The following is a 15489-nucleotide window of genomic DNA, read 5'->3' on the forward strand; positions in this document are numbered from 1 at the left end:
TCTCAATTCAAAGAAAACTCCAGCAGAACATTTTGCTAAAGGAGCACTGCCAGCTCCTTCCTTTGGTCCACAGTTAAGGTCAATATTAAAGTAAAACCAAACAGACCAAGTGCCAATCTGTGCAGATTCTACTACACTGCAAGCCAGTCAGCAACAACCTGTCAGCTGCTCAAGGCAGACCATAATCTTTGCTTCACTGCCTAGCTTTTTAGTGTTACTGCATAGTTCAACACATTTTCAGACAGAGTGAGCTAACATGTTAAACTTTAGGCATATAAACTCTCTCTTGCACACTGGAGCTAAACATTGGGTATGTCCTTTTTTGCAAAGAGCATTACATTTTTTTTTTCTAGTCACTAGGAAGACTGAGGAAGGAAAAGTATAGAACAAACTAATTCAAGAACTAACACTGACAGTAAAAGATGAAGCACAGAAATACAGAATCAATTACAATTCTTCTAAAGGATGCCATAGCCTGGCATAAATCTTGACATGTTACAGCCTGCACATGCCTGTCAACACCCATCTGTGACTACAAAGACTGACTGGATAATCACTGTTAACACTGCCTGGGGTCATTCCTCAGCCCAGAAAAGGCTATTCACACTAATACCTATGTGGCTTCATGTTTAGATTAAGTGTCCAGATGCAGACCCCCTGGATCACAGTAGTAATGTCAAATTCTTGGATAAACTGCTGAAATTCTTTTGTATGTTACAAATTGTTCAGCTTTCTTGCAGTGATACTGAGCTAAGAAGTGCCGTGTTGAAGATGGCACAATCAAACCACTTAAGATTAACTAGGTTTGTGATTTCAAGTAAGGTTGATTTTCTGTAAAATCTGATGTTTTGGTTTTTTTTAATGAAAGTGAACAAATGCAACTTTCAGGCATCTTAAATAAAAGTTCCTCTTTTAAGGAGAGAAATAAATACTCTACTTTGTAGGAGAAGAAAAAACCCCCAACAAACAGCTTTCTGGCCAGATTTTCCATCCATAAAAGAAGTGAATACCAGAGTTTCCTACATCAGCCCTGCTTACCAGACTGACTTATTTCAGCTCTCTTCCTGCCAAGTGGTACTCTTCACTTACCAGCCAGTTTGCAAGCTAGAAGGACATATGTCTTCCCAGACTTCAAAGTAAGCCCTCTACCAGCAGAAAGCAGCCTAAGTCACCTGTTTCTGAAAACAGCAGATACTTTTCCCTCAAGAGTTAGTTCTCCAGAAGTTGAGAGCAGAAACTAAGAGCTCTGCTGTGCTTAGATCACACAGAACAATATCTTTGTTCTGAAAACTTTTTTTCCCATCAGAAAAACAAGATATAGAAATAGAAAAACAATATTTCTGATCCCGGGAAATGCCCCTTCTCCCAAGCAATTATCTTTGCAGCTCTGCCTCTGGTCCACGGCACCTTAAGACCTCCCTCCTCACAGCTGCACAAAACATTTGTAAAGCTGTCTATACCAAACACACATCCAGTTCAGTCTTCTAGATAATCTTGCCAGTTACTCATCAGAAGGTGGTCTGGAGGATACCTGCTTGAGTGCAGACTTCAAGCTACGTGGCCGAGAGGTGCCCAATTAAAGGCACTCTTGGGTTCAGCACACAAACATTACCAGACGTGTCCTGATGCCACGAGGCACTTACTCCACTGTGGTTTTACTTCTGTAGCTTATTCCCATGTGCTGTTTCACACTCCTTCCCCTTCAAAGCTAGATACACAAACTTCATTAAATTACTGTTCTCAACATGCATATATACTAACTGAACTGCTACAGAAAAAAAAACCTTTTAAAAATTTCATCTTCAGTTAAGAACAATGTAAGATTATTCTCCCCAAGAAGAATATCTATCCTTGTACTCTGTGTACTTTTACAAATCCTGCAGGTTTTCTTCCCCACAATTAGAAACTAAAGCCAGATCCTTTTCATATTTCATGTGAACGAGACTGTTGAGAATGAGATTGGTACTTGAAGTGTAGAAAAATAAAACTAGCCAGAGGCTATGGGAAATGCAGCAATGACATTTATTGGGATTTCTCCAGGCATTACATGAAAAAATTTTAAAGTGAAACAGAAGATAAAGCTCATTCAGTGCATCTTTAAAAAAAAGATGTATCTGAATAATCTTGGTTCTTTGCAACAGACGCTGCTGCGGTTCCTGGGATTAGTTTTTTATGTACACATCAGCTAAAACTCACTCTGAACAAAACTGCAAAGAACTGCTTTTTCACTTGGCATTTCCCCATCTAGTACAATACAACATTCTTGAAATATCTAGACAGATTCCATATAATTTTATACACAGTGCTAAGACCTTTCACCCCAAATGTAAAAAGAGAGACTGTTAAGTAAATCAGTATCTTTAATCAAATAAAACATCATGGAAGTAAAAAAACAACAACAAAAACCCCAGGAGAGCCAAAGCCCCTGAGTTCCACAGCAGTGTGCAGCAAGTAAGCGTTGCTGTTCCTCACTTTTATGGTAACATAAAGCATAATACTTAGAAAGCAGTGATATTCAGTCCTTGCTTTCTAAATTGGACAATCTGATGTGAAAAGACACTGCTGTATTTGGCACTTTGCTTAATTGGTTTTCTTACTAAAAAGAGTAAGTGTTTCCTGAAATACAGTATAAACAGAAAGAGATAACATGAGCCACTGTAAAATGCAATTAAGGGTTCAGACATGCACTCCAAAATACTTGTCTCTTACACATTTGTCTAAGCTTTCTCGAAAATTCCATTCAAAAACATTTTCAAATCTATATGCATCTTTTTATACCTCTATAAACATAATTTCTCCCTTGAAATGATCAGAGTTTATCCCACCTTTTGTCCAGAACACAAAAATTCATGACTTTTGTTTTAAAAAAAGACCACAAAGTAGTATTAAAACAGGAGTAGCCTGGAAAGTGTTATTAAAACTGTGCCTGTACTTCAGGATCCCCTTTGAAATGTATAGCCACTGTATATGTGAAAACTGAAAGGTACATAATATCTGAGACTTGCTTGGTCCTCTCTTGTGCACTCACACTTAACTTCCTGCAACCTACCTCAATTTTCTTCTCAAACAAAATTTAAAACAGCTTTCTGCATCCCAATACAATTAGACAAGTCTTCTTGCAGCATTTCTTTGGTTAAACGAGAGCCCCTGATACACCTAACTCTTACAACAGGCAAGTCTCCAGTGGAAAATTAACATCAGGATAAATCCCATCCCATCATTGTGCTTCCTTTCTCTCCTCATCACCACCAACCCCAGGACAGGTGGAAGCAAACAGGCCAGGAAGGAAGTGGCAGTCACTGCTAGCTGCTGCCTTTGCAGACACCTATTCCCTAGCTCTGGGTTATGGAGGGGAGCTATGATGCGATGCTTGCTTGTTTCCAGTTCAACATGCACGTGGAATTACGCTGCTGACTGGTGCAGCCCAGGCAGCACAGGATGGCACTACAGCTCTTTCTGTGCAAACCACGTCATGATACTTTTTCTGCTTATTGGTCTGTGCTCACAATGTCAGTAGAATTAAAAGAGAGGCACGCATGAGTTCACACAGATTTTCCACAGATGTGAAACACGCTGCTCTTTGGAGGGAAAATGACATTCTCTTTTTCTTTTTCTTCAAGTATTATTCAACATATTCAATATACATATATATAAAGACACACTATCCTCATTTCACTACAAGACAAGCACATCCAAAGTGAATTTGCAGATCACCATTATCTTTGTCTACTCCAATTTCTCCTTTCCTTTAGGTCAACTCTAAATATACATCTACTCATCATAATTACATGTGAGAATCCTTTATTTCCCCCTTATTATTTATTTACATAATCATAAAAAAATTAATAGCCTGAATTTGCATTTTGACACTTGAAGGCCCATCTGTAGCTATGAGTGTCCCAGCACTATTTTTGGGTAATACCATTGCCTATTGCTAAGTAGCTATTGAAAGCAGCATACTCATTTTTTCGTTCCCTTTATGTTTTTGAAGAAATGCTGCCTAGAAAACCCTGGTTTATGGCTTACTCCATATTTTATTATTTGGGTTGTAGTCTACTTCCTTCAGGAGCAGTTCACAGTCAGACAACACTTCTGCTGGCAAATACTTGACTATCTGCTCAAGAGTCTTTTGATATGTTATCTTCTCCTGTTCCAGGGACTGAATTACAGTCTTCATTTTGTTTTCTCGTGTCAAAACAGTCTCCAGGCTGGCTTCCAGACTCTGAATTTTAGCGTGAGCAACCTGTAAACAATAACATTATCATAAATTGATACATTCTGAATAGTTTTCTTTTAATATTATTATATAGCATCATAATATTAAAATTATGATGTTTTTACATAGCTATTTCTAAAAGACATCTGCGTAGGCAGACAGTAGAAGGAATGTATACTGTGTATCATACACAAAATCTCTTCATAGTGACCAGATCAATCTGAAGAATTTCTCAAAGCTTTACAGAGGGAAGGAGACATACAAGTTGCAGCAAGCAAGGAACAGCTGAGAGTAACAAGGAACTGGAGCCGGAGCGAGAAAAAGGAAATCAGCAGCTGAAGTAGCACTGGAAGACACAGCCTCTCTGACAGTGATGGAACAAGGGGAATCCTGTATGATAAAGCAAGTTAGAAGGATGAAGAGGTTGGAGGGAAACTCAACTTTAAGTCTAGAAGCAGACTGTGTTCCCTATTCTCCATTTAAAAACCTACAGCTTCCTCTGACTAGTCAAAGTACCCACAGCAGCAGCAGTTCCCTCTGTGGGTACTGGAAGAATTCTGATTGCTCCTAGGAAAGGGTATAAGCAGAGAAATGAAGAAGTTATGCAAAGAAAAAGGTGAAGAGGTTAAGCACTGAGAAAGATGCATTATTGTAAGGCACTCTGAAAGAGCAGAAAAGCTTTGATAGAGCCTTTCAAATCAGCCACTCAATTATTCTGTGTCTTTGGTGAATTTTCAGAACAGAGGTAAAAGCCACAGCTGCAGTAAATAAATAAAGAAAAATAAGAAAGAAAAATCAGTAATAGTAAAAAGTTCAAGTGATTCCTGTTTTCAGTATCAAAAGAACACAGCACCCTTAGACTATAAACACAAAAATAATGAGGATTTGATCTTCCCTTTTTTCCTTCCATTTTCCCGTTTCAGAAGCTGAAAGTGCTTTCTGAGCTCTTTGCAATGCTTGTTCACATTAACAAATACAACAAGAAATAGCCTGATGATGAAAAAAACAAGACTTTATCTTTCAAGAAAATGCAAGACAATACAACATATTGCAACTGAAACAAGTCTTGGCCAAGCTATGAGACAAAGGGTAAATAGTGAAGGAGGGCTTTTTTAAAGCACAACTTCACCAGGCAAAGTCTGGAGGGCTTTCAGATGTAATCAGGTCTGCTAGGAGAGACCACCTTCCAAAAGTAGACTCTGAGTTTCAGCAGAAGGAAACAAAACAACACTATCTACAAAGGTCTGGACCAAACAAGTCTGCTGCACTATAGATTATTTCTTAACCCTTTCCAACAGGGAAGCAGAGAGATGAAGGGACAGAGAACTCGCTTTTCAGAAAGATAAACAAAATTTGCCAACAGATTTTATGGCATATAAGGGTAGAGAGATTTTGAGAAAAAATAAATCTAAATCAAGGAGAAGTCCAAGGAATGACAAAGGAGTTAAAAGTATGCCTAGCAGAAGTGAATCACTATAATTAAGAGAACTGCTCAACTACACAAGGTCTTGCAGTAAGAAGACTTCTCACATACACTTAAAACAATATTTTTTCCTCTATTGGCTGAATCACAGAAATTACTTCACCATGAGTTTGTAGCCTCAGTCATTTACCTGTAGCTTCTCCAACAAATCCATGTTTTGCCTCTTCAGATGATTATTTGCCCTCTCCAGCTTCTCCAGAGGTTCACCTTCATCACAGGGACTCACATTTTCCTGCAGTTCATCCTGAAGAACGTGGTATTCTACTTCATAGGCATGGAGCTGTTTTGAAATATCCATCTCAAACACCTGCCATGAGAGAAAAGATCATTTTTAATTACAATAGGGAGGACTTGTTCCATGTGAATGTTTGACTAAGAGTCAACTCTTCTTGATTAATGCTTTTCCTGTTCCCTTCAAAAAAGTATTTAAGGGGATGTCTACAGTAAGAGCATTATAACAGAGTTGTAGCCATAACAAATCATAGAATTCAAAATAAATTGGATCATGCCTTTCACAATTACCAAGCACCACCTCTTACTATGAGATGTATCAGCAGAAAAGTCTTATTCAATCCAAGAATTTTACAATATGATAAAGTTTTATTGACTGTTGCTCAGGAATATAAAGAAGTTCAAGACAAAATTTTTAAATCTGGGATTCATCAGATCTCTGCCTTCAGAATTGGATCCCTTGATTCCAAGAGCTCATTTACAGACTTCTGTAAAAACAGCCTTCATGGTTACAGTTTCCATGTGCTCTATCCCTTTATGATGACACACTACTTTCTTATTGGGATACATTAGTGACAAAGCATTGTGAAGACCACAGAACTGAGTTTCTAACAGTGATGGGACATATGACCCTGATCTGTTTACAAACCTAGTCACAGCCTCTCAGTTTTGGAAAATTACCAAAGATTTTAGACTAGGATTGGAAGGATGTCTACAGTTTCATCAATTTTCTGTTCCTCATCCTAGAGATCACAAACATTCCACCAATACAAGACACACACAGATTCCCTGACAAAACAAGTTCTGTATTACTTTCACTGTTCTATTGTATTCAAATGAGATAAAACTTTAAATTATGTAGTGTTCAAGCTTGGTAAGCACTATTTTCCTCTACACAGCTACCTGATCATCTGAGCATTACAGATCTGCATAATGTCTACATTTTTCTTTCATTACCTATTATAAGGGGATGGTCCTGGGAACTGCAAGACTGAGCCAAACAACTGCCCCTGCAGCCAGGCTAGGTAGCAGCACAGGATACAGGCAGTCTACACATGAATGCAGATGTGCAAGGCTGCTCAGCATGAGAGCACACCCCAGACCAGCAGAGCTGAGCTGCCCTGCCCTGCATGTAACCACATTCAGCTCTGCAGGCATCATAACCCATTCTCACTCTATCAGACCTGGCTTTGCACAAAGCCATTTCTACCCTGCCCACACAGCAGGGCTGCTCTGCAGCCCATGCAGAGCACAGAACAGATTTAATGTCTAAGAGTATCACAAGTGTTAAACTACCACTCTATCATTCCCAGAATCAATGAGTTGTGAAAGACACCAGAGCGCCTGACACAGGTTTAGCATGGCAAAGACAGTCAATGCAATGAGGAAATGAAGATTTACCTTGTCTAAGAATAAATTCTTATCTAACAGCACCTGAAAGAGTCAAACCTTAACAAGCCACAGGAATGCACAAGTGTTTACTCCACTCCTGCACATGGTTTTCTAGAGCTCTTCTGATATCTCTGAACTACTACCTGAAAGGGGAGCGCTGCTCGCAATTTCACAATTACGGTACTAGACAGGCTCACTCTCAATTTGCAGCTTCAATGCAGAGGAAATTAAGTTATAAATATGAAGATTCCAGCCACTGACAGTATTTCTCAAGAAGCTTTACCTATCTTCTTCTGAGAAGACTTTTGCATATAGTGTAGGCATGATTCTTTTAAAATAAACTAAATACGGGAGAGAAAAGTAAAGAGAAAAACATCCTTACCTGAGTAATAATTTTTTCCATTTGAGGTTTAGTCATATCTGGAATAGTGGTTTTAAGAAAATCAACAATGTTCTCAAAACTCTCACATCCCATTATAGATGTCTCTTGACTGCTAAGTAGGCTCAGTGCTACTTTAAATATGACTTCTGTTCCTTGAAGAAAAATAATGTCTAAAAGAGAAAATAATTAAAGTATCTTGAAAATGGGAGCTACAGTCACTGGATTAATACATACATTTACTGGGACGTTCTTTGTAATCAATCACAGTGCAGAGGTATTCAGCTCAGAAGTGCAATTTCAACATGAGGATAAAGCATGGATTTTCTTTCATTTTACAGATGTGAGAGAGCATTAAAGAAAATACTGCATGCTTATTATGTCTCTAGCAGTTATCTGCAATAACCATTTCACCACTGTCTGCCAGAGACTGCTAACCAACTGCTAACTGGTTTTAAGTGCTCCTGTGACTGAAAAGCAATTGGGGGGCAGATCATAACACAACTGTTTTCTACAGGCAGAAGCTAGTCCTTAAAAAAAAATATTTAGATTCGACAACCAGTTATATTATTTTCAAATATTATAGTAGTGCTCTTAGTGGCTATAATCTAAGCCCCAAACCCTTACTTTGAGGTATAATTACACGGATAAGAGAGGAAAGGCTGGGCTCTGCAGGTCAGCAGATACAGACTGTACAGAAATGGGAATCTTGAGGACAGTAAATAGAGAGTCTGCCTCAGAATCAGTGGTGGACTTGAAGCTACTGAGATGAAGGCAGCACATGGGCATTTCAAATAAACCTCCTGAGCTGTCGGCTCTGTCACACCACAGGGTGTTTGTTCAGGGCTACACAACTGAAGAAATTCAGTTCCTGATCCTGATACTTAAGAGGTCATCCCTGACCTAATCCAGTATCATACAGCAGCAGAAGGACACTGATGAGGCAGCCATCTCCCTCAAATGCAGCTCCTGAAATTCTCCCTTCTCAAGTCTGTGATGGACATTCAAACAGCATAAATATATAATTTGTGAAGGGTAGACAATAGCCACCTGTTCCTGGTATATGACAATGGCCCATAAGACACTGAAAATTCAGGAATTCAAAGCATTAAGAATTAAAATAACACAGTAACTTTAAAATGGGAACATGCCTTGCTCAGCTTATTTACAGAGAAGTGAAAACTGAACTTCCTTCCCATCTTCCCCATCCATAAAAAATTCATTTAGGAAAGAAAAAAACCAAGAAACAAAAAAGACAGAAGCACAAAATGTTCAAGTGTCCCAGAATTCAGAAATCCCACTGGAAAACAGATATTCACATGACTGGTACACCACTGAGAAAGAGATGCACCAACCATTTGTTGCCCCAGACAGCAGCCAAAAAGTGTTTGCTGTAAATGGAAAAAACCCTCTGCAACTGAGAAAGCACTGAGTAAAAAAAAAAAAAATTAAAAACTTAAAATCAAACCCAACTAACCAAAACCCTCTTCCTGCTCCCAAGCCAACACACCACACAAACTGAGAACTTAACACACTCCGGTATTAAAACATGAGACACAGTCAGGTTGAATTTCCTAAGAAGGAACAAAAGGTGCCATTTGAAAACAGAAAGATGAAAGGGGGAAAAAAGTATCTGACTTATGAGGAAGTACCTTACACATGCATTTAGATTCTTGGTACATATACAAGTACAGTGAGTTTTGCATTCATAAATAATAATTTTAATTTTTTATCAATTTTGTATTCATAAATAAATTTCAATTTTAAAAAAGGTGCATCACTAGAGATTTGACTAAGCTGGAAGTTCTTGTGGATAAAAAAGAACACAAAAATAATTACTTGACATCCTGATACTGTAAACACCACCAGGAATAATCAATACTTAGGCTTCTGTACTAGATGTTACCTGAAGAGGAGTTTTTAACGAAAAAACTATCTAAATGAAATCAGAGGCATATTATGAATTGGAAATTGTTCAATATATACATGAATACCTAAACCAGCTTTTAAGTTCAAATTTGCTTGAATTTTTTTAGAAAGCATTTCAGAATCAGAATTCAGAAATGCATTTTCTTTTTTCAGTTTGCAAGTTCGGCAAGATGAACTTTTCTACTGATATAAACCGAATACATTTGCATAAAATACATTTGTAACAATAAATTTTCTGCTGTTTACACTTCAGAAGTCCCTTAAGTAGTAAGAGAAAATATAATTATTTGCTCAAGTCTTATGTTTCAGTAAACACTTTTCGGATCTTTCTTTTAAGAAGGAGCTGACATCCCATGAAAAGTGCTGCTACGTACCACCCACAACATTCACCCCAAATGTCCCCAACATGGAGAAAACTACCCCTAGAGTGCTTCAAAACACAATGGATATTGTTCTGTTTATTATTTCAGTAGAATAAACTTTCTTACCAAACACTCTGGCAACAAATCCTAATGAAAATTGAGAGGCGAATAGTGTAAGAAACCACGGTGCAGCATAAAGACTGGGACTGATTTCATTCTCTTCAAGATGATTATACAGGTCTCTGTGATAATCATGTAGAAGCCTTGAGAGCTGATACATCTGAATCTACAGTGCATGAGGGGATTGGAGGGGGGAGAAAGTAAAGAAAGAAAAGTTCAGCTTTACTCAGTTTTCCAAATTATTCTTATTTCATTCAAGGGAAATTAACTGCAGTACAGATGGCACAGTAAAATGAAGTTTAATTGCCTCCTGGGGCCTCAAGTGATATTTACTCATGTATGAACAACCTGCCACTAATGAATTAAAACCAACAGGGCAGTCAATAACAAAGAACAGTTTGAACCTGATTACTAATGAAGTATATTTCAGATTCACAGGCTTAAGGTAAGAAGGGAATATATTGCTCCAACTTTGTCAACAAACCAGACCTTTCAGTCTTGCAGCGATGAAAGTAGTTGTACCTCTTCCAAGATGTCAAAACTCTCCATGAGTTATGACTAAATTTACACAATTCAGCCTTCATTCTTTGAATTTTGACCTTATTTTTACTGCATTTAAAACTCCAATGCTACCGTCATCACAACTTTAGACAGTTTCTGTACCCACAGAATACATTTTACACAGAGGTGTACCACATATATATTTCCCAGCACATCTCCCAGTGGAATTTAAGATACTGATGCAAAAAAGTGTTCCTGTACAACCTATAAAAGGTTGCAAGGGAAAATGGTTAAAAGGTGCTCTTCATGGCTAAAAATATCTCTCTATGGTAAGTTATTTCCTTGCAACACTTTTCTCAGAAAACAGCAAATAAGAAGCAGACATATATTAATTAGTTGCCAGGTCCAATTTTATTGTCAACAGTGCTTTATGCTTAAGGTGAATCTGTTCCTCAATAAGAAAATGACTCTTTAGATTCAGCTATTTTCCTGCTTCTAATAGCAGTAATTTGTGCTTGTTCTCAAAAGTTGAGTGCACTTGAAGCTACCTGTTCATCAGCACTGCACACAAGCAGAGGGATCAATTTTGTTTAGGCAAATCAGCTAAATTTGTTCATGATTTGAGTCCTTGCTTTAATTGTGTAAGATACCAATCAATTAAGCCCAAATACAAAACACATGTGTGAAGTCAGCATTGCATCACAGAGCAGTAAAACAATTAGGATAGTTCATTATGTACTAAGGATTACATTACTACTTTTTCCAGACAACAACTAAAATATCTAAAGTCTAATAATTTTCATTATCCTGAAGAATCATCCAACATTTTTCTTCTCTAGGACTGAAGCCAATTCTGCCTATAAGCTTGCTTGTGTTTCACTACTCCAAAAGAATTTGCAGTACTATTATTATTTTCCTATTAGAAAACAACCCAAATATAGTAGGGTCCTCTAAGTCTTCTTGCCTAGTTTGTCCTGAGCAGACAAACCTTTACTTTAACAGAAGAACTGCCTAGAAGCAAACTGTGGGGAAAGACAGGTCATTTAATTTATAAGGCAAACAGTACTAAAAGTGGTAAACTTTCTCAAATTGAAGAGTGTTCTTACTAAGAGGTTCTGCCAATGAAACAGTCACACTCATCTGAACTGAAATGTCAAATCCTGGGCATGTGAAAGCTCTCAAATCATCAGCTGTTGGAAGTCTACAACTGCAGTCTAACACACACTAACTTAGAGAGCATCAACTAGGGGGAAAAAACCCATAAATATGCATTTATCACACTTTGACCCTCACTGGTTTAAAACATATTTATGTGGGGAAATGGAACAAGAGGAGGTAAAACAGCTCTTTATGGCTGTTCACTCTTAATTCATCAACAACAAACTTGTATAGAACTTTTCACTTGTACAGTATACATACACTTGTATAGTATACTTACATCCACAGTCCTCTAGTGTTTTTAGAATAAGTGTTTTTAGACTAAATTTTTTTTCATTACAATCTATTCCATTGTTCTGGACATTTGCCAAATAAGCATCTAAAGTGACTGGCCATGAAAAGTAGGATTAAAATCACCCTTTATTTTAACTTAAAGTGTTTGCTATGCAGGGAGCATAGGAAAAAAAAAGGAGACTTTTCTATCTGCTGCTTTGCTTTCTCTTCCTCCACTGTGGATTATACAACTCATCAGGGGTATATTCCTTTATAATATAAAGGGTTTATAGCATATTGCATTTATTCAAATCAGGGGAAAGTTGCATGTCAAGGTGAAAGATTTCTCAAACTTTAAACCCTGAAATTTATACAGATCTGAAAACTTTTGTCTTCCTCCTAAACAGTCTTAAGTATATACAACTAGGTGTTAAAAGCATGCATCATTGCATAAGATAATTAAACGATTAAAATTCAACTGTTTTCTCTCTCTGTTGAATGTGATGGAATAGAAGACAGTGAGAGAAAGGAGGTGAAATGAGTAGTCAAGGCAGAGCAGACGCAAGTACAAATGCCTGCAGAATACACTGACTGGCCACTGTGTGTCACTATTGACTTGTCTTGGCCTTACAAGAGAGAAATCTACATGCAAGTGCTCATGGACTGAAGAAAAACAAAATCTAATTAATTTTTAAACTCCATCCATACATGACAAAGTATATCAGGTTTTTTTCTGGCATAAGGAAGAGAGAGCAGTGAGGAAGAGAAAAAGAAAGGCAAAATAGCAGAAAGCAGAATTTCTGAAGAGATGACCGGACTGCGTGACAGGAAAAGCTCTGCAAGTTTTAAACTTCTGTTTACAAATTGAGGGACAGTAAAATATACATGTACCTCAAAATCTCCAAAACAGTATAAGAAGCTTCATAAGACCCTGAAGAACCTAAGCAATCCCTATAAGGGCTCAAAAGTAATTTAAAACTCTGGTTTGCTCCAGAAGGGCTGACTTACCTGTAGGGACATCATGTCTGGTCTGTACTGTTTACGGAAGCCAAGGTCATACATGAGGAATTTCAGCATTTCAAAGGCCTGCTCTTCACTCATATGTAGAAGCAGCACTCCAGCTACAAAACTTATACCTTGACAATAACCAACTTCTTTGTCCAGCAAAGAATACGCTTTCAAGAGATTAAACAGTGATAGCTGTCCTGCTCCCAGGTGCGTGGAAAAGTAAGGATGTGTAGGGAATGTCCGTCCTGATGCAAAAAGAGAGGAGTAGTTGATACTCAATTCTTCTGAAGAAAAACCCCAATCCATCTGACAAACAGCATTTCTCCTCCTCCAGACTGCTTCTCTTTGCTTTCATATGCAGTTTGCCTTCAATCAGATCAGTCTGTATCTTACCACTGATTTTGGACTGTACCTTTTGAACCCACTTAATATTCTCATCTGCACAGAACTTGCAGAAGCAGCTGCCTGATTTATCTTTTCAGATAGATGCAGAAGGGCATAAATATGAATGGCATAGCCTAAGGAGTCATCTGCTTACAGGACTCTAAGTGGCATACACAGAATGTATCGTGATGACATAGAAAATGGAGCTCATAGAGCAGCATCTATCTTCAGCAGCAGCTTCTATTATGACTGGTGTGTTTTTCACTCAAAGACCCACAAAACAGAGGGAAAGAACAGACAGACTTACCTAGATCTACGAGGATGGCATGCTGTTGAGCAGTCAGTTGTTTCAGAAGTTCTTTGTAAGAGATGTCAGGAGGCTGCTGCTTGTTTGGCAGCCTGTGCCTGACTCGGTGCTGCACAGCCAAAAATTGCCAAATTTCTCCCCGACGACTTTTTGGCACACCTGCAGGTCAGCCAAAAAACAAGAGGCCTAAGCAGAGGGATGCTTTTAGTGCTACTACAAAAGACTTTGCTTTGTCATAATTTTGGCTGAACCACTCTGGAGCATCCCTTACAAAGTGAACTCCACTCTGCAGCGTGTTCACTCAGTAGCCACAACTCAGTCCCACAAACTAAACATGAACTACAAACTTAGGGGTAATTACACTGAGCAGTATCCTGGGCAACTGAGATACAGACATCCCTTGCTTTGCCACTTCTGAGCTGTTAGCCTCCAGCAGGAAAAGATGCACAACTACACTCAGAATGTAGAATGACCTGTTTAGGAAAGCTGAACTAAATTCACATGTGTAAAATTCAGAAAAGTCCAACTCCTCTTTCCCTTTGCAAAGGACGGCCCATGTCAGTCCATAGATGTGGGGAGATACATCCCTCTTTGATATCTGACTCTGTAAACCAACCTTCGAAAGTCAAAATGTCAACTCTGCTAATACCTTCTAGGTAAACAATTATTTAACAAGAAGACAAGTTAAAAACCATATCCTTGTTCCCAACTCTGAACTGCAATCCAACAGCAGAAAACAGGGTATCAAGGTAAATAATTTGTTGGCAGACTTCTGCAGGTCACTAACAGGAACTGCTTTATATCTACAATAATTTACTTTGGTAGCAATTTAAACTTCCCTTCTGTACCAAAGCCTGATTACACTGAATTATTTTTCAGCATCTGTAACACAGAGATGAGATTCTATGGAAGAGGGCAGAGCAGTGCATCAGGCCCTACAGCTGCATTATACTAACAAGACCTCTGGATACCCTCTTGGCCTACAGCTAGTCCGCAGGAATATCTGCTTCAAGACAAAATTCCCAGCCTTTCACTTCAGGAAATGAAATACAAAGTGACCATATTCCAGACTCTCTGATTTCTCTAGGTTTTGGGCAGAGTCCAGAGTAGACATTATGGTCCTGCCTTCTCAGTAAGCAAGTAAAATCAGAACATCTGAAACTCAGAATTGGATCCACTGAGCAGAAACCAAAAGGTCATAGCATTGGCTGCAGGGGCTCCAAGTTCAATCTTGAATGTTATGACACATGGAAAAAGATGCTACTTTGAGGAGTATGACTATACATGTTTCTGCTTTGCTGACATTGCAAGCTGCAGACACAGCAGAAACTATTTTCTGCTCTGCAGGAGAAGGCAGCACCTTTGCGAAAAGAAGGCCATTTTTTGCTACCAGAAAAAGCATATTGCTGATTTCTGTTGGTATCAGAAGGGAACAAAAACTACAATTTTGAGACTTCAGAGCTAAAAGCCCTCCTACATAAATACCTTCTTTTAAAGTGGAATGAATATCTTCCATGTCACATCGGATTTTGGCTCTGCAGTTTAGTAACTTCTTATCCCAAATATTTATGGCATCTTTCTGACATGTGCCAACTTCATCATAGTCCAGTTTTACTTTTCTTGATTGGAGCTCATCTCTGCTTGCTAGAACACAGAACAAAAGGAAGAGCACATGGAAAACCAGAATATCAGAAAATTACAAGATAACAACAAATACACAAACCCCATTCAAGTTGGATATGTCTA

At 38.3% G+C, this 15489-nt stretch overlaps 1 protein-coding gene across 6 annotated transcripts in view; it reads right to left on the reverse strand.

Annotated features, from left to right (window-relative positions):
- Positions 1-2003: 2003 nt before the first annotated feature.
- Positions 2004-15489, reverse strand: part of TBC1D4 (TBC1 domain family member 4) — a 111090-nt gene continuing 97604 nt past the window's right edge. For all 6 annotated transcript variants that reach the window (XM_041419949.1, XM_041419948.1, XM_041419947.1 and 3 more), the window contains 7 exons: positions 15229-15387; positions 13744-13902; positions 13053-13297; positions 10119-10278; positions 7705-7874; positions 5830-6006; positions 2004-4243 (listed from right to left, as the gene is read on the reverse strand). In XM_041419949.1, the coding sequence (XP_041275883.1) occupies positions 4016-4243; positions 5830-6006; positions 7705-7874; positions 10119-10278; positions 13053-13297; positions 13744-13902; positions 15229-15387 (1298 nt within the window). In that variant the 3' untranslated portion in view covers positions 2004-4015. The remainder of the gene's footprint in view (positions 4244-5829; positions 6007-7704; positions 7875-10118; positions 10279-13052; positions 13298-13743; positions 13903-15228; positions 15388-15489) is intronic.

This window comes from Onychostruthus taczanowskii, unplaced genomic scaffold (assembly GCF_017590055.1).
Source record: "Onychostruthus taczanowskii isolate IOZ18803 unplaced genomic scaffold, ASM1759005v1 scaffold62, whole genome shotgun sequence".
Classification (NCBI taxonomy): domain Eukaryota; kingdom Metazoa; phylum Chordata; class Aves; order Passeriformes; family Passeridae; genus Onychostruthus; species Onychostruthus taczanowskii.